Source organism: Pan troglodytes, chromosome 3, assembly GCF_028858775.2.
Source record: "Pan troglodytes isolate AG18354 chromosome 3, NHGRI_mPanTro3-v2.0_pri, whole genome shotgun sequence".
NCBI classification, from domain to species: Eukaryota; Metazoa; Chordata; class Mammalia; order Primates; family Hominidae; genus Pan; species Pan troglodytes.
In genome coordinates, this window is record NC_072401.2 from 75,592,444 (window position 1) to 75,616,262 (window position 23,819).

A 23,819-nucleotide genomic window follows, 5' to 3' on the forward strand; every position below is an offset into this window, starting at 1 on the left:
AAGAATTCCTTACAGTATTTTGAAGTCAACTGATGAAACATGAAATCTTGCATGGGTAATCAAGCTTTGGCCTTTAGTAATTTTAAGCTTATTATTATAGCCACAGACATTGTATTAGCTGGGGTCCTAAATCCCCAAATCAGAATTTAGGATCACCAGTGATGATGATTTAAAAAAAAAAAAAAAAATCCTACATGCACCTGATGATTTTGCCTGTTATTCTTATTTAAAGAAGGAAGGAGATGATACAAGTACCTTTTAAAGCATAAACGTTAAATGGGATGGTCTGGAACTTCTTTCCTTTGACGGTGGCCTCACAGATATAGGGCCCTACAGTGAAGGTCCCATTAAAGCCCTGTCTGCTGTTGTAGGAGGCAGGTACCACCCCCTCACTGTTGTGTAAGGTTACAGGAGTCTCGGGATCAGTTGTGCGACAAGGTATAATGGCAGAATCATCATCCTCCACGATGACTAAATAATCCGTCATTCCTAGAGGTACAAAGGCTACATCTGGGTCTGTGGTTTAAAAAAGAATGAAGACTCTATTAGACATTAATTTCACCTTTACACATAAATCCAGAAAAACTATCCCACTGGCATTATTGATATTAGGTATGAAGTTCACCTTTACACATATATCCAGAAGAATTGCCCCACTGGCATTAGTTATCATGACAGCTACAAAGTGATTTTTAAGTATGAATAATACCAAATTGCCTGTCTCCTGATGGATAATACTGATGATAAATATCAATACTGGACAGGAGTTGTGGCTCATGCCTGTAATCCCAGCACTTTGGGAAGCCAAGGTGGGAGGGTTGCTTGTGTTCAGGAGTTTGAGACCTGCCTGGGCAACATAGAGAGACCCTGTCTCTACAAATAAATAAATAAATACTAACCAGGAATCTAAATCAAAATTTAAACAACTAAAAACAAAAATTAACAATAAAATAATACAGTCCAACTCTGTTTAAAACAGGAAAAAATATTTCTAGTTTTATTATGAAATGCTTTTAAAAACTCTTATCACCTATAGTCAGTATGATTCAAAAATAGCATAGAAATCTGTTTATTAAAAAGTAATCCTTTGAGATATACATAAAATTTAAAGAAGGAGAAGGAGCCTGAGAATTTCCTTTCCAAAAGAAAAACAGCTACTTAAGCTACGGTGGTAAGAAGTTCTAAGAGTCTCAAACATCAGCTGCAGAAAGGGCCCCTAAGTCTCCATGATCGCGAATAAAAAGATCTCAGTCAGACAGCGATGCAGGGGCTACTTGGATGGCGTCTGTGCTGGAACAAGAAGAATTTTTGGACAATCTTACACGGATTAAAACTTCAGGGACTCGTGTGCCTTTAACACATTCACGTTCCTACCATTCTCTTCACAGCAGGGGAAAATCCCTCCACACCTAGAGGATTTTCCTGAAGGAATCTAAGTGTGAATGAAGTTGGAGTGACATTCTAAATACCTTCCCTTTTCAAAACAAAGTTTTTGTTTTTTTTTAATTGTTAAGAAGGAAGGTTCATATGAATAAGAGTATCATGAAAAAGTAAAGAGGGTCTAGATCCCTGGGGACACTCGTAGTTATAGAGGGTAGGAAGAGGAGCCCATTAAAAACTGAAAAAGAAAAGGCAGAAAGGTAGGAAGACACACCTATGCCAAAACAGCAAGGATGGCAAGAATCATAAACAGTTTAGGTTTTGTTCTAAAACCAAGGATTCTAGCCATAGTCCTTTTTAATTTACCCAACTGCATACTGAAATTGCCATCACTTGTGCTCGACCCTTTTGTCCTTTTAATTAAAATGCAGGAGTAGGCCAGGCCCAGTGGCTCGTGCCTGTAATCCCAGAACTTTGGGAAGCTGAGGTGGGTGTGGATCACTTGAGCCCAGGAGTTTGAGACCAGCCTGGGCAACACAGTGAAACCCTATCTCTACAAAAATAAAAATAAAAATTCAGGCACAGTGGCTCATGCCTGTAATCCCAGCATTTTGGGAGGCCGAAGCAGGCAGATCACTTAAGGTCAGGAGTTCAAGACCAGCCTGGTCAATATGGTGAAACCCCTGTCTCAACTAATATAAAAATTAGCTGGGCGTGGTGGTGCGTGCCTGTAATCCCAGCTACTGGGGAGGCTGAAGTGGGAGAATCGCTTGAACCAAGGGAGTTGAGATTGCAGTAAGCTATGATGATTATGCCACTGCATTCCAGCCTGGGCAACAGAGTGAGACCCTGTTACCAAAAAAAAAAAAAAAATATATATATATATATATATATATATATATATATATATATATATATATGTAACTTTTTTAAAAGGAAAAAGAAAATTTCTTCCAACTCTCCAAGAATAAATGTATGTTGATAGTGAATCTGAAAAATCGAGTGTTTATTTGGAAGATATTATAATGAACTATCAGCAACTCCAAGACAGGGCTTACCTATTAATTTTTGTGTATTCAACACTTAGCCCAGTGCTGGACACACTGTGAGTATGTGTGCAACTTGAATGAACTGAATAGAGATGAGTATATTTCAGATTGTTTATACAGTATCAATACAGGACATGTCATAACAAAGATGACTTTCCAAACTTAATACAGCTCTGAAATGCTAACAATGAATATTTCTTGATAATATTACAAATGATTTTTGTGTGTGTTCACTTACATTTTTCAAACTTCCCACAATAAATATTAATTATTTATATATATGTTTAAAACCTTAGTACATTTAACAGGAAAGACAGGAAGAGAAGAAGCTTGGTCCTGGGGACCCAGCCAACTCACCTGGCACATAGATGTAAATGTGCCTGCCTTCAAGCTCATTCTCTTCTGTCTGAGTGTGGTTGTAATAGCAAGTGTACAACCCTGTGTGGGCCGCCGAGGCACTGCTCACTTCCAAGACCGTCACAAAAAGGCCGCTGTTGTTTTCTTCATTTCTGATTTCCACATCGGAGCTCTCTTCTTCAGACATGGGGTACTGCCAGCTCACTTCACTCTCCCCAAAGCATCTCAGAGAAAAGGATGAATTCAGCTGCACAACCTTTTCATTTTCATTTGGAAGGATAGAGGGTAATGAAAGCTGGCAGAGGATTAGGCTCAGCCCTGCAAAAGGAAGCACGCTCTGAATAGGATGCAGTCAGAAAGGACAGTCTCATCCCGATAACTGAGAGAAGCAACAGTAGCAGCTTAGATGAACAATGACCATTTCTACACAAAAATCCGTTAGCCTGGATGCCCATGAAAGCTCCCCCATTATAACAGCCACTGCATCTGCTGAGAGCAGCAAATGTTCCAAATAGCTCCACCAAGCCCCACTAGATTCACCCCTCCAAACACTCAAATAGACAGAGGATGTCTGATTCCAATTCCATATTTCAGACTCTTATGTGTAACCATAAAATATCCCAAGATGGCACGGGCTCAAGCACATATGGGTTCTTTATGGTTCACAATCACTGCAAAGGTTTCCTTTAGTTAAAATGAGATGAGGCTGGGGCGCAGAGGCTCATGTCTATAATCCCAGCACTTTGTGAGGTGGAAGTGGGAAGATTGCTTGAGCTCAGGAGTTCGAGACCAGCCTGGGCAACGTAGTGAGACCTGGTCTCCACAAAAAATAAAAAAATAAAAAAATTAGCCAGGTGTGCTGGTGTATACCTGTAGTCCTAGCTACTCCAGAGGCTGAGGTGGGAGGATCACTGGAGCCCAGGGGATTGAGGTTGCAGTGAGCCTCTGCACTCCAACCTGGGCAATAGAGCGAGAGACCCTGTCTCAAAAAAAAAAAAAAAAAAAAACCCACATGGAATGAGAATGGAGGCAAGGATACAGACTGAACAAAACACAAAGCACATCTGTGCTCAAGAATTCCACATCTTCATTTCTTATAGCCCTCGGGCATGCCGTCTCTCCCTCATGACTTCCAGGGCCAAAGCAGGATGATGTGGATTTATTTGTTTATTTATTTATTTATTTTTATGAGATGGAGTCTTGCTCTGTCACCCAGGCTGGAGTGCAGTGGTGCCAGATGATATGGATTTTAATTCACAATTGGTAAGTAAAACCCAAGAGTGAAAACTCTAAGTTCATCTTTGAAGCTCAAATTTCAGTCTCACTTATTTAGACTGAAATTGCACTTACTCCTTTTGCAATAGAGTAAGTGCAATGCAGCAAAGGAACTGAAGGTTTGTGGTCATTCTGGATAATGTCCTGTAGTTTTCTATTTCTTTTCACTCTTTTGGACTGTGTAAGCAGAGTACAGATAATAAACCCATGGAGCACAGAACTTAGAAAACAAGAAACCCGAGACTGATAGAAGAGATATTATGACTTAATTATTAATTAATGATTTGTAATCTCCCTTGGAACCTGGTGTGAGATTCCCACCCAACTTCAGTATATGACCACTATAATTCCTAAAGCTTGTTAAGATAGGATTTGTAAGTACATCTGGATCACCTATTACTCTGTAGATGGGGTATACTTAGTGGAGCTTAGAACTGTTGAATCTCTGGTCTTGCTCAATTCTACCATATCCAAATGGGTAAGACAAAGACACTAACGGGCTGAGCTAACTCCTCAGAATAGAAGAGCACTGGTTTCATGGCGAACATCTGCAGTGCATAAATATCTGGAGGAAAACTAAGACAGTCCAATACACACTTCAACAAATTACCCCAATGATCCTTTTGGTGGGAAAGTTTTTAAGATTTTCCAAGAGCCAAACATTCATCTATCAATTTGATTCCTAGAGAAGATAAAGGTGACTCTGAGATTTGGAAGCAATGTAAGCATCTTTCCTCAAGAGAGTTATGATTTAAGACAAGTATGATTTCTTGGGCAAGAATTTTCTATTATTTATTTCCTTTGAACATTTTTTTTAAATGAGGTCTTGCTATGTTGCTGGAGTGTGGTGGCTAGTCACAGGCATAATCACAGTGCACTGCAACATTGAACTCCTGGCCTTAAGGGATCATCCCACCTCAGCTGCTCAAGGGGCTGGGACAACAGATGTGCCACCTCCCACAGCTGACCATTCCTGAATTTATCTAATCCAGCTCTAATAGAAGCCTTGTCCTAGGAAAAGGAAGAGAGTAGTAAGTAAATTTAGACATTATTACTAACAACATTTCAATGCCAACATTATATATGTACTAAAACTGCCACTGGAGAGCATTCCTTTTGAAATGGAGTAAGTGCGATACAGCAAAGGGAACTGAAGGTTTGTGGTCATTCTGGATAACGTCCTATAGTTTTCTATTTCTTTTCACTCTTTTGGACTGTGTATGCAGAGTACTGGTAATAAACCCATGCAGCACAAAGCTTAAAAAAACGAGACACCCAAACAAGGAACTCAGAGAGGACTGGGCTCCGTACCTGTGAGAAGACAGCTTAAGACCAGGAACGCCGGATGGGAAGTCCCCATAGCTCTGGGAAACTAGAAAAGTCAAAAGTCAACAGAAACAGCATTAGCAAATAGAAACAACCCTGGAGCCTAGTTCTCTTTGTGTTTTGCACAACAGAAAATATTAACAGCATCATTTTAGTCAAACATGTCCCAGGTTAAAATTCAAGGTTCAAACAGTAAGACGCCTGAAAGATGAAAGAATCAATGGGGTCCCAAGATCATGGCGGGAGCTGCCTGAAGCCAAAACCTTCTGTGATTGCATGCAGTTTTCAATGGTCCTTTAAACCATTTATATTAAGAATTCAAACAACAAAGAAATAAATACATATATATATATTTTTTTTCTCAGCTTCCAAACTAGAGCTGATTTTCACGTTTCAATTAATAAAGAGGTCACACTCTCTACAACTTTTAGAAAAGTTGCTTGGGTTGGAGTAAATACATTAATATTTCAGTGCCATTTTGACCTAGAATTTCTGAAACTTCCAACAATGGATGTCATTTACAGGAGGCCTTTGTGATACTGAGGCACATACCAGGCTCAGACCTGGGCACCCAGCCGGGGTTCTTGCAGGAACCCTTGGAGAACCTGCTGGATCCCAAGCCAGGCTAAACAGGGCATGGAAAACCAGGTACAGGCATGAAAGGAGGAGCAATAGAGAAAGTGAAGAAGGGAGAGAAAGTGGGAGAGATAAGTGTGACTAAATTCCTGTGCAGGGGGTAGGAGGGATGCAGTAGACTCTAGGATAAAATTAGAAGGAGGCTGATCATTCATTTTCATGTTAAAGTAAAAGCACCCGTGCAAACCAAGTTCAAGAACTTTCTAATTTTCTACAGCCAAATCTGGGAATGAAGAAGTAGAGAAAGAGATGAACATTGAGTAAGACACAAATAAGGCAAAAAGTGGGCAAAAAGTGGGAAGGGAAAAGAAAATTAAAAGAGAAAGAAACTAAAAGGGGGCCCCTGTTGCCCTGGGGTAAAACCACTGAAGGGACTATTCTGGCAAACTGTGAAAAGACCTCTCTTCTTTATTTCTTCCCCATTCACTTTATTTTATCTCCCCCCTCATTTCTCCCTTGAAGTCACTGATAGTGGTCACTGGTGAAGTCAGTGAGAAGGAACTGTGAATGAACTTGTAGGTGCCAGGGCCAGTAAGTACCCAGGTATTGACTCAAGAAGCCATGCTGAGGGGCCTGGGCAGAGCCCTCAGTTTTAACATAACCCCCCAAAAATCACCACGTTAGTCTTGGCCTGGGATGCACCAGATCCCTAAGTTGCTCCTAATGTCACAAGGTGAATCCCAAAATTGGAGATCACCATGGGAGGCCACATGGGTTCTTGGCTTTACCCAGGAAGGAATTCAAGCAAATTTATTAAGAAAATAAAGGAATAAAAAAGGGTGGCTACTCCATAGGCAGAACAGCCACGCTGCTTAACTGAGTATACTTATGGTTATTTCTTGATTATATGCTAAACAAAGGGTGCATTATTCATGATTTTCCCAGAAACAGGGAGGAAATTCCCAGAACTGAAGGTTCCTTCCTTTTTCCACCATATAGGGTAACTTCCTGTCATTAATACAACATTTGCAAACTGTCATGGTGCTGGTGGTATCTTTTAGCATGCTAATGCATTATAATTAGCATATAATGGGTAGTGAGGATGACCAGAGGTCACTTTCATCACCGTCTTGGTTTTGGTGGGTTTGGGCTTCCTTCTTCATTGCATCCTGGGTTTTTGGGGTTTTTTAATTTATTTATGAAACAGGGTCTTGCACTGTTGCCCAGGCTGGAGTGTACTGGCACAATCATAGTTCACTGTATCCTTGAACTCCTGGGCTCAAGCAATCCTCCCACCTGAGCTGACCCCCACGCCTAGCCCAAGAGCTGGGACTACAGGCCTGCACCATCACACTCAGCTCATTTTTAAAAAATTATTTGTGGAGATGAGGTCTCACTATGTTGTCCAGGCTAGTCTTGAACTCCTAGGCTTACGCAATCCTCCTGCCTTGGCCTCCCAAAGTGCTGGGTTACAGGCATAAACCACCACACCTGGCCCGCATCCTGGGGTCTTTATCACCCGTATCTTGTGAAACCACCACACCCAGCTCATTTTTTAAAAATTATTTGTAAGGCGAATCGCTTGAACCAGGGAGGCAGAGGCTGCAGTGAGCTGAGATCGCACCATTGCACTCCAGTGTGGGCGACAGACTGAGACTCCATTTCAAAAAAAAAAAAAATTATTTGTAGAGGCTGGGCACGGTGGCTCATGCCTGTAATCGCAGCACTTTGGGAGGCCAAGGCAGGCGGATCACCTGAGGTCAGGAGTTCGAGACCAGCCTGGCCAACATGGCGAAACCCCATCTCTACTAAAAACACAAAAAAATTAGCCAGGCATGGTGGTGTGCGCCTGTAATTCCAGCTACTCAGGAGGCTGAGACAGGAGAATCGCTTGAACCCACGAGGTGGAGGTTGCAGTGAGCCAAGGTCATGCCACTGCACTCCAGCCTGGGCGGCAGAGCAAGACTCCATCACAAAAAATAAAATAAAATAAAATAAAATAAAAATTATCTGTAAAGATGAGGTCTCACTATGTTGCCCAAGCTGGTCTTGAACTCCTAGGATTAAGCAATCCTCCTGCTTTGGCCTCCCAAAGTACTGGGATTACAGGCATAAGGCACCACACCCAGCCTGCATCCTGTGGTCTTTATGACCTGTATCTCGTGAAACCATTCCTACCCAACTCCTATCTCATCCTGTGACTACAAATGCCTAACCTCCCGGGAATGCAGCCCAGCAGGCCTCATCCTCTTCTTACCTAGCCCATATTCAAGATGAAGTCACTCTAGTTTGACCTCCTCTGATGCTAACTCATGCAATGGAGTGGGCCTAATAGGACTCAATTTGTTCCATCACTGACTTTGGAAGCTAAAATACGTATACATAATTACTGAATAAACTGTTTGTTGTTGTTGTTGTTGTTGTTGTTTTAAAAAAAAAAAGGAGGAAAGGGCGCAGTGGCTCACGGCGGTAATCCCAGCACTTTGGGAGGCTGAGGCGGGCAGATCATGAGGTCAGGAGATGGAGACCATCCTGGCTAACACGGTGAAACCCTGTCTCTACTAAAAATACAAAAAATTAGCCAGGCGTGGTGGCAGGCACCTGTAGTCCCCGCTACTCAGGAGGCTGAGGCAGAAGAATGGCATGAACCCAAGAGGTGGAGCTTGCAGTGAGCCAAGATCGCACCACTGCACTCCAGCCTGGGTGACAGAGCAAGACTCCATCTCAAAAAAAAAAAAAAAAAAAAAAAAGAGAAATTCAGCGTTTTCATGTATTCCTGTATTTAGCCTGAGTTGGGTTTGGGTTGGTTAAACAGGATCCAGTAGATAATAGCCTAATTTGGTGGTGCCTGATCATGTATTTTGCTCTAAGGTGGCCTACATTGCAGAAATCAGAATTCTGCTTTATTGAATGCCACCAGGAAAATGGGAGAGGAAGAAAACACAGAGTGAAAGGTAGCAAGCTTCTAATGGGAAAGGGGGGTGGAGTAGATGGAACAAAAAGAAATCATTATTTACTAAGCCAAAGTTTGCATGTGCATGCTGTGTTTCTGAAGAATAATCCTGTGGTTACTTAGAGCTGATTTTAAGAAGGGGCAGTTGAGGCTCAGAGAGGTTTTGCAAATGACCCAAGGTCACACAGCTGGTGTCAGAGCCAAAATTCTAATACAAGGCCTGTGTGATGCAAAAGCTGTGCCCTCTCCACTTCACCATATGGTCTCTCTCAAGGGAAGGTCAGTGTTTTAGCCACGTCGTGCCGCCCGCCCCCCACCCCCCGTGCCTGTCCCTCCCCCACAATTTCCTAGGGCAAATTACACAACCCTCCCTCCCCTTTTCCCTCTCTGCTCCTCATAGCAGGAGAAGGACAATTACAGTGCTGTGAACCCAAATGCAATTCACACAATGCTGGCTGGCTGATCTCTTCTGAGGAGCCCGGCATGTGCCTGGGATGCAGGGCTGGTATTAGGCACAGTGGGATCCAGAGCCAGGCTGGCCAGCCTGATTTACCACAATTAGCAGTAACACTTGTGTGCTTCTACATGTAAATATCAGCCTCCCACTGACAATCCACTCAGCAAACTTCAAAGGAGACCTCCAGAGCCAGCTTGATGTCGTCGTGGCTTTTATCACGTTTAGATCCCGTATTTCTTTGGCAAGGCTTGCCAATGATGCATCTTTAAAGCATTCTCGAGCTTAAAAGAAGGGTTCACTGCTTTTCCTGCAAAACCTGAGGAGTGTTTTTCCCTGGCCAGACCCCACCAGATTTCCCTGTGTGCATCCAGACATGGTGGACCCACTGCCAGGGAAGATTATTTACTGACATATAAAGTGGGCAATGAAAACAGGCCCTCTGAGCAAGCCATCAGGAGGCAAATACTGAGAATCAACATGTGTTTGTTGCTTAAGATTCCAAACTCCCTTCTCTGATAACAGTGGTTCCCTGGGTAGAAATCTAGGCCTGTTTGTGAAGTTTCATGTCATTACTTATCTATAACTCAGACAGTTTACTCATGCATAATGGCAGTGCTTGCCCCACAGGGAGGTAATGAAGAAAAATGGGAAAGATGGGGACTTTCCTCACCTATTAGACCTGTAGTGAGGCTTTCTGGAAGTGAGTCTTGCTGTTCCTCCCACTTTTTCTAGTCTAAATGCTCATTCTTAATTAGTAATACTATTCTGGAGCTCACCTAAAAGTCAGGTGCACAAATATAAGTAATTGAAGCTACAAATTCTGAGAAACATGGCACTATAAGAATCAGTGAGAACAGGCCAGGCACAATGGCTCACTCCTGTAATTCCAGCACTTTGGGAGGCCAAGGTGGGTGAATCACTTGAGGTCAGGAGTTCAAGACCAGCCTGGCCAACATGGTGAAACTCCACCTCTACTAAAAATACAAACATTAGCCGGGCATGGTGGCACACTCCTGTAGTTCCAGCTACTGGAAAGGCTGAGGCATGAGAATCACTTGAACCCAGGAGGCAGAGGTTGCAGTGAGCCAAGATCACACCACTGCACTCCAGCCTGGGCAACAGAGCAAGGCTCCATCTAAAAAAGAAAAAAGAAAAAAAGAATCAGGGATAACAACCCCTTTACAGAAAAGAACAATGGATTTCATCTAGATTTCTTCAATCATAATTACTTCTCTCATGCCAACTATGTGTTGAACTTCAGCCCCCATTCTCAATAATCACAGCTCAAAAAGCATTTGCCATAACTTAGAGAAACAAACTGAGAAAGAGACCCCTGCTCTGTTGACTCTCAGGCAGGTGACTTGTGCTTTTCCCCCATCCTCTTAGCCTTCTTATGCTTTCTCTCAGAAGAAAGGATGGAAATCACATTGGACTAGCCACTGATCCCAAATCTGACACTCTGTCCCACTCTCTGAACCTCAGTCTCTTCTAGGAAGCACGACTAGTAAGGTCTGACTGGTTGCTTGCCCTGTGGCATTATTGTAAGGACTAAATTATGGAGTTTAATGGAAAGTGCTTTGGTTTTCATTACTTTTTCTGCAGACTCCCATAATATTTCAGAATGACTACTTCAACTTCTCCTTAACTAAGAAAGTGAGGGATGCCCCAGAAGCCACATGACTTGCCCTGCACTTCCTACCTCTTGGAGACATGGATCTGAACTCTGATTCAGCCCACACCAGCAGTCCACTCCCATGACCCTGTTACCTCCAGCCTGGTGTGGCTATAAAGACCATTCAAAGATGAGCCAATATATACAGTCACAGAAACAGAGAAACAAATGATTTTGCAGCTACTATCCTTTCTCTTTAACAGGGTGCCATCTCCTGCCCTGCAAACAGAAGTAAAAAGCCATTGGACATGACTCTATAACCAAAGGCAATGTGCAAAGCTAGTGTAAACAGACAGCAGGCAATGCAAGGCTCTATTTCCAGAAGGACTAACAGCAAGACATTCTTCTCCTAAAGCCAGAGAGTTGGCTTCTCAATCACCAATTGCACAGTGCATCCCATTGCAGAACCACTGAATATTGAATTTCACCCCACCCTCACCTGATTAAAGACCACAAGAGACTCTCTCACAGCCCCAAAAGCCACTGGTGACTTCAAGATTCAGATTTCCGAGGCTCAGTTAATTTCAGCTCTCCTAAGTGTTAATTCTAACTGTGAAAATTACACATCTTTTTTTTCTGCAGCAAATGTTCTACTCAGTCTCCTAACTTCAGCCCAGGCAGGTTTACACTGACGGAAACTTCTCCCTGTTTTCCAGCAGAGGGTGTGTTTACCAGGACCTCTGCACCCTACCAAAGCCTGTTGTCAGTACAGTGAGGGCAAATCATAACTCTGAGTTCTGACAAAAGGTGAAATCTGGAAGATTAATAAGTGTTCAATTTAAGAAAATGTTAAGTATGCTTTTCCTGCATTCCTACACAAAGAGGACAACAGCAATATATTCCACAACAGTAAAACAAAATCAGCACAATTATCCCAAGTAAACTAAATAAGAAGGCTTTCCATGAACTGGGTAATTGTTAAAACCAAGCTGATATGGGGCCACTAGCCAATTCTAATACATGCCCAGAATTAGAATACTAATCCATATCTTTATGTTAGCCATCCCTCTTATTTCTTCTGAGCAACAGCCATAGATCACTGGTTGATTCTCAGGAATAAGCAGGGTCTGCCTAAATTGCAGAAGAAACTCAAAAACAACAGATGAGCCTAGAATCTAATAACTGGTGTATCATAGTTTTTGAAACAAATTCTCTCTCTAGCTTCCATTTTTACCAAAGACAAATCACAGTGGGACAAATTTGTTTGCCATAAAGTTTTAATCTTATTATATTTGGCCTGATTATTTGTATAAAGTGCAGCAAAAATAATTATCTGCCACATAGGCTCTTTTTAAAATTGGTTTCGATGGAAATTTAATTTATAAAGAATCTCACATTAGGCTTCTTAAAGCCTTGAGCCAGCCACAGATTTATCTGTGCCTGCAAATACCTGTATAAGTTGGGTGCATTCCTTTCTTCTTGATGTCCCAAGATAACTTGGGGCTCCTGGGCTGGTCAGAAAGTGACATTCTTCACTTACCACAGGTCAGGAACCCCATACAGAGACTGCATAGACAAGGAATGAGGCCAGTTTTCCATAGTGGCTTTTATTGGCTCTATAAGTCAACTTTGATCCCTTAAAGCAGTCTGTTTGTATCTGAAAGCACACCATTCTAGTCAAAGCCTTCATAAAATAAGCAGTTTCTTTAATTGTGTCCTGTTACAAAAGAAAGGATTCTTACTGCACTTATGCAAATAACTATATTGTCATTAGTTAAGAATACTCCCAAATAGTTTTCAAATTCTGGAGAAATCAGGTAAAAAGAAAGACATATGCTCCAAATTTTGTCCATAGTAGTATACTTTTTTCAATTGTTAAAAGCAGTAAATACTTTCCAAAGGAAAAGTTTTCTTGACTCTGAAAAGCAAAACAGAAAGGATATGCAATGTTTTAAGCAAAAAGTCATTAAAAGATTGTTTTGGTCTTTTATTAGTTTAGTCCATGCTGTTAACTCTTGTTTTGCCTGATATTGGGCCACATTCCTTATGAATATATTAAGTTTCTATGAGAATCCTGGAAGTTTATTTGTGTTTTCTTTTCTGTTTCAATGGCACAATATTCTTTTTCTATTTTTTTTTTTTTTTTGAGACAGAGTTTCCCTCTTGTTGCCCAGGCTGGAATGCAATGGTGCGATCTCAGCTCACTGCAACCTCTGCCTCCCAGGTTCAAGTGATTCTCCTGCCTCAGCCTCCCAAGTAACTGGGATTACAGGTGCATGCCACCATGCCTGACTGATTTTTGTATTTTTAGTAGAGATGGCATTTCACCATGCTGGCCAGGCTAGTCTTGAACTCCTGACCCCACGTGATCTGCCTGCCTCAGCCTCCCAAAGTGCTGGGATTACAGTTGTGAGCCATCATGCCCAGCCAATGGCACAATTTTCAAAGTTATCAGAGGCTTGCATTTTAGAGTACCCATCAGAGTCCTATAGCTGATTATAAACCACCTTTTGAAAAGGATTAAAACAAGACAACAATTGTCTGTGGGTGACAAAAGTCTTAGGACAGCCGATTAAAGATGCAATTGACAAAGAAATTTGGTTAACTCTGTAGCACACAATAATGTAACATAAGAACTATAATTATGACTGATAATGTACACTAAGTCATATCAGAATTATAGGAGTTTTGCATAATTTTGGAACACATACCAATAACACATTTATATAAGTATAGTCCAAAGAAAGCCAAATAGTATTTTATATTTGAAAGTGCTTCCTGTATGATTTTAATATATCAAGTAAGTCAAATATGTCACTTTTGGACTTTAGGGGACCTAATATCTAGAAGGACTAATCAGGTCAGAAAAAGACTTACTTTAGAATTTCAGTTTGGAACGTTTGTCAAATACAAAAGGTTTAAACGGTTGATATTACAAAATAGAATCCCAGGTCACCATAAAGCATTTATTTAGCCAAAATGATAACTCAAAGATTCAAAAAGGTAAAAACTTTTACTCATTGATATAGGGGAGACTTGGGTTTCCAAACAATCTGTCACTTTTCTCTCCCTTATTTTTCCTATAGTTTATTTAAAAAGCAAATAAAAATCTTTCTTTACCTTGTAATAATACATGAAAATCTTATTCAAGAGAGAAAGCCAAATTTCACCTTTGCATTAGTGTAGTATTAATGTCAAACCCAATTCTTAATAAAACTTTATAGACAAATCTTCCCAATCTTAATCAGTTTGACCATAAGGTAAGATTCTCATAAACCTTTTATAACCCTTTACAATTTTCTGTTACAGAGTAGATCAGTGCTCTAGAAAACTCTGTTGTGCTTTTTAATCCTAATGTTTAACTTACAAAAATAATAATAATAATATCCCTTTAACTTTATTTTTTTAAATTTATTTTATTTTATTATTATTATACTTTAAGTTTTAGGGTACATGTGCACAATGTGCAGGTTAGTTACATATGTATACATATGCCATGCTGGTGTGCTGCACCCATTAACTCGTCATTTAGCATTAGGTATATCTCCTAAACCTATCCCTCCCCATTACCCCCACCCCACAACAGTCCCCAGAGTGTGATGTTCCCCTTCCTGTGTCCATGTGTTCTCATTGTTCAATTCCCATCTATGAGTGAGAATATGCGGCGTTTGGTTTTTTGTTCTTGCGATAGTTTACTGAGAATGATGATTTCCAATTTCATCCATGTCCCTACAAAGGACATGAACTCATCATTTTTTATGGCTGCATACTATTCCATGGTGTATATGTGCCACATTTTCTTAATCCAGTCCATCATTGTTGGACATTTGGGTTGGTTCCAAGTCTTTGCTATTGTGAATAGTGCCGCAATAAACATACGTGTGCATGTGTCTTTATAGCAGCATGATTTATAATCCTTTGGGTATATAGCCAGTAATGGGATGGCTGGGTCAAATGGTATTTCTAGTTCTAGATCCCTGAGGAATCACCACACTGACTTCCACAAGGGTTGAACTAGTTTACAGTCCCAACAACCAAATAGTTTACAGTCCCACAAGGGTTGAACTAGTTTACAGTCCCACCAACACTTTTACACCAACAGTGTAAAAGTGTTCCCATTTCTCCACATCCTCTCCAGCACCTGTTGTTTCCTGACTTTTTAATGATTGCCATTCTAACTGGTGTGAGATGCTATCTCATTGTGGTTTTGATTTGCATTTCTCTGATGGCCAGTGATGGTGAGCATTTTTCCATGTGTTTTTTGGCTGCTTAAATGTCTTCTTTTGAGAAGTGTCTGTTCATGTCCTTTGCCCACTTTTTGATGGGGTTGTTTGTTTTTTTTCTTGTAAATTTGTTTGAGTTCATTGTAGAGTCTGGATATTAGCCCTTTGTCAGATGAGTAGGTTGCAAAAATTTTCTCCCATTTTGTAGGTTGCCTGTTCACTCTGATGGTAGTTTCTTTTGCTGTGCAGAAGCTCTTTAGTTTAATTAGATCCCATTTGTCAATTTTGGCTTTTGTTGCCATTGCTTTTGGTGTTTTAGACATGAAGTCCTTGCCCATGCCTATGTCCTGAATGGTAATGTCTAGGTTTTCTTCTAGGGTTTTTATGGTTTTAGGTCTAACGTTTAAGTCTTTAATCTATCTTGAATTAATTTTTGTATAAGGTGTAAGGAAGGGATCCAATTTCAGCTTTCTACATATGGCTAGCCAGTTTTCCCAGCACCATTTATTAAATAGAGAATCCTTTCCCCATTGCTTGTTTTTCTCAGGTTTGTCAAAGATCAGATAGTTGTAGATATGCAGCGTTATTTCTGAGGGTTCTGTTGTGTTCCATTGATCTATATCTCTGTTTTGGTACCAGTACCATGCTGTTTTGGTTACTGTAGCCTTGTAGTATAGTTTGAAGTCAGGTAGCGTGATGCCTCCAGCTTTGTTCTTTTGGCTTAGGATTGACTTGGCGATGCGGGCGCTTTTTTGGTTCCATATGAACTTTAAAGTAGTTTTTTCCAATTCTGTGAAGAAAGTCATTGGTAGCTTGATGGGGATGGCATTGAATCTATAAATTACTTTAGGCAGTATGGCCATTTTCATGATATTGATTCTTCCTACCCATGAGCATGGAATGTTCTTCCATTTGTTTGTATCCTCTTTTATTTCATTGAGCAGTGGTTTGTAGTTCTTGAAGAGGTCCTTCACGTCCCTTGTAAGTTGCATTCCTAAGTATTTTATTCTCTTTGAAGCAACTGTGAACGGGAGTTCACTCACGATTTGGCTCTCTGTTTGTCTGTTATTGGTGTATAAGAATGCTTGTGATTTTTGTACATTGATTTTGTATCCTGAGACCTTGCTGAAGTTGCTTATCACTTAAGGAGATTTTGGGCTGAGACAATGGGGTTTTCTAGATATACAATCATGTCATCTGCAAACAGGGACAATTTGACTTTCTCTTTTCCTAATTGAATACCCTTTATTTCCTTCTCCTGCCTAATTGCCGTGGCCAGAACCTCCAACACTATGTTGAAGAGGAGTGGTGAGAGAGGGCATCCCTGTCTTGTGCCAGTTTTCAAAGTGAATGCTTCCAGTTTTTGCCCATTCAGTATGATATTGGCTGTGGGTTTGCCATAGATAGCTCTTATTATTTTGAGATACGTCCCATTTACATACATAATTTATTGAGAGTTTTTAGCATGAAGGGTTGTTGAATTTTGTCAAAGGCCTTTTCTGCATCTATTGAGATAATCATGTGGTTTTTGTCTTTGGTTCTGTTTACATGCTGGATTACATTTATTGATTTGGGTATATTGAACCAGCCTTGCATCCCAGGCATGAAGCCAACTTGATCATGGTGGATAAGCTTTTTGATGTGCTGCTGGATTCGGTTTGCCAGTATTTTACTGAGGATTTTTGCATCAATGTTCACCAAGGATATTGGTCTAAAATTCTCGTTTTTGGTTGTGTCTCTGCCCGGCTTTGGTATCAGGATGATGCTGGCCTCATAAAATGAGTTAGGGAGGATTCCCTCTTTTTCTATTGATTGGAATAGTTTCAGAAGGAATGGTACCAGTTCCTCCTTGTACCTCTGGTAGAATTCGGCTGTGAATCCATCTGGTCCTGGACTCTTTTTGGTTGGTAAGCTACTGATTATTGCCACAATTTCAGAGCCTGTTATTGGTCTATTCAGAGAATCAACTTCTTCCTGGTTTAGTCTTGGGAGGGTGTATGTGTTGAGGAATTTATCCACTTCTTCTAGATTTTCTAGTTTATTTGCGTAGAGGTGTTTGTGGTATTCTCTGATGGTAGTTTGCATTTCTGTGGGATTGGTGGTGATATCCCCTTTATCATTTTTTTTTTTTTTTGCGTCTATTTGATTCTTCTCTCTTTTCTTCTTTATTAGTCTTGCTAGCGGTCTATCAATTTTGTTGATCCTTTCAAAAAACCAGCTCCTGGATTCATTAATTTTTTGAAGGGTTTTTTGTGTCTCTATTTCCTTCAGTTCTGCTCTGATTTTAGTTATTTCTTGCCTTCTGCTAGCTTTTGAATGTGTTTGCTCTTGCTTTTCTAGTTCTTTTAATTGTGATGTTAGGGTGTCAATTTTGGATCTTTCCTGCTTTCTCTGGTGGGCATTTAGTGCTATAAATTTCCCTCTACACACTGCTTTGAATGTGTCCCAGAGATTCTGGTATGTTGTGTCTTTGTTCTCGTCGGTTTCAAAGAACATCTTTATTTCTGCCTTCATTTCGTTATGTACCCAGTAGTCATTCAGGAGCAGGTTGTTCAGTTTCCATGTAGTTGAGCAGTTTTCAGTGAGTTTCTTAATCCTGAGTTCTAGTTTGATTGCACTGTGGTCTGAGAGACAGTTTGTTATAATTTCTGTTATTTTACATTTGCTGAGGAGTGCTTTACTTCCAACTATGTGGTCAATTTTGGAATAGGTGTGGTGTGGTGCTGAAAAAATGTATATTCTGTTGATTTGGGGTGGAGAGTTCTGTAGATGTCTATTAGGTCCGCTTGGTGCAGAGCTGAGTTCAATTCCTGGGTATCCTTGTTAACTTTCTGTCTCATTGATCTGTCTAATGTTGACAGTGGGGTGTTAAAGTCTCCCATTATTATTGTGTGGGAGTCTAAGTCTCTTTGTAGGTCACTCAGGACTTGCTTTATGAATCTGGGTGCTCCTGTATTGTTGGGTGCATATATATTTAGGATAGTTAGCTTTTCTTGTTGAATTGATCCCTTTACCATTATGTAATGGCCTTGTCTCTTTTGATCTTTGTTGGTTTAAAGTCTGTTTTATCAGAGACTAGGATTGCAGCCCCTGCCTTTTTTTGTTTTCCATTTGCTTGGTAGATCTTCCTCCATCCTTTTATTTTGAGCCTATGTGTGTCTCTGCACATGAGATGGGTTTCCTGAATACAGCACACTGATGGGTCTTGACTCTTTATCCAATTTGCCAGTCTGTGTCTTTTGATTGGAGCATTTAGTCCATTTACATTTAAAGTTAATATTGTTATGTGTGAATTTGATCCTGTCAGTATGATGTTAGCTGCTTATTTTGCTCGTTAGTTGATGCAGTTTCTTCCTAGCCTCAATGGTCTTTACAATTTGGCATGATTTTGCAGTGGCTGGTACCGTTTGTTCCTTTCCATGTTTAGTGCTTCCTTCAGGAGCTCTTTTAGGGCAGGCCTGGTGGTGACAGAATCTCTCAGCATTTGCTTGTCTATAAAGTATTTTATTTCTCCTTCACTTATGAAGCTTAGTTTGGCTGGATATGAAATTCTGGATTGAAAATTCTTTTCTTTAAGAATGTTGAATATTGGCCCCCACTCTCTTCTGGCTTGTAGAGTTTCTGCCAAGAGATCCGCTGTTAGTCTGATGGGCTTCCCTTTGTGGGTAACCTGACCTTTCTCTCTGGCTGCCCTGAACATTTTTTCCTTCAACTTTGGTGAAACTGACAATTATGTGTCTTGGAGTTGCTCATCTCGAGGAGTATCTTTGAGGCGTTCTCTGTATTTCCTGAATCTGAATGTTGGCCTGCCTTGCTACACTGGGGAGGTTCTCCTGGATAATATCCTGCAGAGTGTTTTCCAACTTGGTTCCATTCTCCCCGTCACTTTCAGGTATACCAATCAGATGTAGATTTGGTCTTTTCACATAGTCCCATATTTCTTGGAGGCTTTGTTCGTTTCTTTTCATTCTTTTTTCTTTAAACTTCCCTTCTCGTTTCATTTCATTCATTTCATCTTCCATCACTGATACCCTTTCTTCCAGTTGATCGCATCAGCTCCTGAGTCTTCTGCATTCTTCACGTAGTTCTTGAGCCTTGGCTTTCAGCTCCATCAGCTCCTTTAAGCGCTTCTCTGTATTGGTTATTCTACTTATAGATTCATCTAAATTTTTTTCAAAGTTTTCAACTTCTTTGCCTTTGGTTTGAATTTCCTCCTGTAGCTCGGAGTAGTTAGATCGTCTGAAGCCTTCTTCTCTCAACTCATCAAAGTCATTCTCCGTCTAGCTTTGTTCCATTGCTGGTGAGGAGCTGCGTTCCTTTGGAGGAGGAGAGGCACTCTGCTTTTTAGAGTTTCCAGTTTTTCCGCTCTGTTTTTTCCCCATCTTTGTGGTTTTATCTACTTTCGGTCTTTGATGATGGTGATGTACAGATGGGTTTTTGGTGTGGATGTCCTTTCTGTTTGTTAGTTTTCCTTCTAACAGACAGGACCCTCAGCTGCAGGTCTGTTGGAGTTTGCTAGAGGTCCACTCCAGACCCTGTTTGCCTGGGTACCAGCAGCGGTGGCGGCAGACCAGCGGATTTTCGTGAACCGCAAATGCTGCTGTCTGATCGTTCCTCTGGAAGTTTTGTCTCAGAGGAGTACCCGGCTGTGTGAGGTGTCAGTCTGCCCCTACTACGGGGTGCCTTCCAGTTAGGCTGCTCAGGGGTCAGGGGTCAGGGACCCACTTGAGGAGGCAGTCTGCCCGTTCTCAGATCTCCAGCTGTGTGCTGGGAGAACCACTGCTCTCTTCAAAGCTGTCAGACAGGGACATTTAAGTCTGCAGAGGTTACTGCTGTCTTTTTGTTTGTCTGTGCCCTGCCCCCAGAGGTGGAGCCTACAGAGGCAGGCAGGCCTCCTTGAGCTGTGGTGGGCTCCACCCAGTTTGAGCTTCCCGGCCGCTTTGTTTACCTAAGCAAGCCTGGGCAATGGTGGGCACCCCTCCCCCAGCCTCGCTGCTGCCTTGCAGTTTGATCTCAGACTGCTGTGCTAGCAATCAGCGAGACTCCATGGGCGTAGGACCCTCTGAGCCATGTGTAGGATATAATCTCCTGGTGCGCCGTTTTTTAAGCCTGTCGGAAAAGTGCAGTATTGGGGTGGGAGTGACCCGATTTTCCAGGTGCCGTCTGTCACCCCTTTCTTTGACTAGGGAAGGGAACTCCCTGACTCCTTGCGCTTCCCGAGTGAGGCAATGGCTCACCCTGCTTCGGCTCGTGCACAGTGCGCTGCACCCACTGTCTTGCGCCCACTGTCTGGCACTCCCTAGTGATAGGAACCTGGTACCTCAGATGGAAATGCAGAAATTACCCATCTTCTGCGTCGCTGATGCTGGGAGCTGTAGACCGGAGCTGTTCCTATTCAGCCATCTTGGCTCCAGCCTCCCCCTTTAACTTCAGCCAATGTTTACACACAGAATTTCTTTTAAAATGTTCATCTTTCATATACCTTCCACAACTTGCTCATGCTTCAGCTTTCTCCTATCAAACTTAAAACAATCCTTTAACCCACTAAAGTAAGCAAAATAAAAAACTATACTGGCACACCTTCCTATAATCTTTTACCAAAAATACATTTTGCTTTCCTTACATATCTTGTAGGTAAAACTGTTTCTCCAGTAATCTCAATTACATATGCTACAATGTTAACTCTTAGCAACATTTCATTTTGATTAAAAACCTGATAAGTAAGTGATCTTAATTATGTAGCAGGTGTTAAGCCTAGGACATCAGACAGAAGTGCATAGAAATGCACTATGCAATAAGACAGTGCAATGCTTTCACCAAGCATTTCACTGCAAGGATGTTCCCCAAAGGCTGGTGGCCAACCTAAAGCAAATCAGCCCACCCTCCATTCATAGGTGGATGCCCAAGAGCATGCTTTTTTTTTCATTTAAATGTGAGAAGAAAGAAGTATTGGTCTGTAGTAATAACCACTCATGGAAGCAACTGCAATCCCTAAAAGCACACATCCTACCTAGGTAATACACACCAATGCTAAAGGTTCCCTCATAATGCAAAGTAATTTCTGATGCCCCCAAAAGTCACAAAGGTCAGGTAATGTGACGTAAACAGAGCAGAGCCTTGGATTCTGAGGGAGACCTGTCTGCTTACAGTTCTTGGGGTTCCATGAAGAAAACAGAGGTTTCTCCCAAAACGAGGTCTGTGGCACCTTCTGTTTCCTCCCAAGGAGTCCCAGACTGTCAGAAATTATCTTAGGTCCTCTAATATGGGCATTAAAGGGGGTAAAAAGACAGAATGGAGAAATAATTCAGTCCACTGAGAAGAAAAACAAACAACAAACACACAAAACACTTTCTCTCAAAAAAATAAGTTCCAAGAAGAACAAATCATACAGGTCTTTTAAATATATATATATATATATATATATATATATACACATACACATACATACATATATATGTGTGTGTATATATATATAAATATGAATATGGAATATCCATTTTTAATTAAGCTGACTTATAACTATAGAGGTCCTTTAAAAACTCCTTTTAAATCCCTTAATACCAGACTCTAGCCAGGACAAATAGCCAACATCTCTGGCTTTTAAGCCTTTTTTTAAAGGTATTTTCCCTAGTGAAACCAACAGGCCTTAACCAAGGTTATAACTTAACCATGGACACAAGAGGTATCTCCAAAGAGATGGCAAGCAATTTTTACAAGATCCAGCATTACCCTTAAGGTAGCTCACAGAAAAAAAAATTCAAGTGAGAAAATCAGAAGCTGTCGATGGAGACAAAAAGAATAAATAAATGACAAAAGTCCCAGAAGTAGCAAACTGGAAACCTCTCATTCTCTAAGCCAGGAACTGAACCCGGGCCACCACCATGAAAGAACAAAGGCTTGGCTATTGAGCCACAGCCTGAAACAAGCACTGTATTGCTTTTCCTAAAAGGAGTCTAGGGAAGTCAGTTTTGAACTTGCAAAGGCTATACCTTTTCAAGGGAAAAGGAAAAGATATAAATCTGAGAGGCCTTCAAAGGAAACAGATTCTAGAATTAAAAGTCAATATTTCTTGCAATCTTACTGAAAGCAAACCAATACTTGAAGAAAAACTTGTTTTAACATAGGGCACCAAAATTTAGATAGAGTGTTATAAATAAATTTCCTGGCTGGGCGCATGAGATGGCTCATGCCTGTAATCCCAGCACCTTGGGAGGCCGAGGTGGGTGGATCAACTGAGGTCAGGAGTTTGAGACCAGCCTGACCAACATGATGAAACCCCATCTCTACTAAAAATACAAAATTAGCCAGGTGTGGTGGTGCATGCCTGTAATCCTAGCTACTCAGGAGGCTGAGACAGGAGAAATGCCTGAACCCAGGAGGCAGAGGTTGCAGTGAACCAAGATCATGCCATTGCACTCCAGCCTGGGCAACAAGAGCAAAACTCCTTCTCAAAATAAATAATAAATAAATAAATAAATAAATAAATAAATAAATAAATTTCCTTTCAGTTATGGCTAATTACAGCTAAATTTTAATAAATTCTCTTGTATAAACTTTATCGTGACTTACATAAGTCATCTACAACATGCTTGGACTTTCTGACTTGTCCTATATTTCCTTCTTTTCTAAACAATCAGTCATTCTACCTTAGGACAAGAATTTATCATATAAGATCCTTTCTCATAAAATTTCTTTATAACATTCCTTACCAAAAATACATCTTTATATTCATAACTTTCCTCACATCTCTCTCCACTGCTTATTGTTTTTTATTTCTTTCTACTTGTTTTTATTTTCTTTCGAAATTCATATTTTAAACCCCACATATAAATGACATCTGAATTGGCCAAAAAGAATTTATTTTCACTAAGAGCATATCTTCTTTGGCACATTTATACAGAGTTATATATGAATTTTTAGTAACTCTAAATTTTAGTAAACTTAAGTTACATGAGCTTGAGAAATGCTTGGACTTATTTACTCTTTTTATGAGCACTCTTTTATTTATAAGCCAATTTGGTACCCTGTAGACAAAATATATAACATAATAAATGTACATACACATAAACACATCTAGACATTTATACACACACATAAACAAAGATCCAATAGCTTTTATCTTTGAGGTCTAGCCATAATGTAGGAACGCAAACGCACTATTTTATAAAAGATAGCTGGACCCAAATTATTTCCCTGACAAAATTGGGACTTATCCAAATGGCCAAACTTAGTTTGCTAATTTGAATTTGCTCCAATTGCCTAAAAGGCACCCTAGTGACGAGTTCTCTGGGACTCACCACTGTCCCTTTGTCTAACAAGGATCTCTACTAGACACAGAAGTTTTTCTAAGTATAGGGAGAGCCCAATTATTTTCCCCTGCAAATTCCCACCTCCTGGAGCAAAGCATTAAACAAAGTGACAATAAGAAAAGAAAATGTTTTTACAGAAAATGATAACTTTAGAGTAGAAAACAAGGAAAGGCAAGACCAAGATTTCCCCTGGGTGGGACTCTAACCCACAATGCTAGAGGGGAATGTCAGTGCCAAACACCCTGGAGCATCCAAATGCCGAAAAACCCAGAGTATCAGCTAACAAGGGTCCCCACACCAAA

General features: G+C 40.8%; 1 protein-coding gene across 4 annotated transcripts in view; it reads right to left on the reverse strand.

Moving 5' to 3' along the window:
• The window catches only part of PDGFRA (platelet derived growth factor receptor alpha), a 70,969-nt gene that overhangs the window by 35,850 nt on the left and 11,300 nt on the right, over positions 1 to 23,819 (reverse strand). For all 4 annotated transcript variants that reach the window (XM_024356152.3, XM_016951727.4, XM_024356153.3 and 1 more), the window contains exons 2-4: positions 5,373 to 5,433; positions 2,787 to 3,104; positions 256 to 516 (exon numbers count right to left, since the gene is read on the reverse strand). In XM_024356152.3, the coding sequence (XP_024211920.1) occupies positions 256 to 516; positions 2,787 to 3,104; positions 5,373 to 5,421 (628 nt within the window). In that variant the 5' untranslated portion in view covers positions 5,422 to 5,433. The remainder of the gene's footprint in view (positions 1 to 255; positions 517 to 2,786; positions 3,105 to 5,372; positions 5,434 to 23,819) is intronic.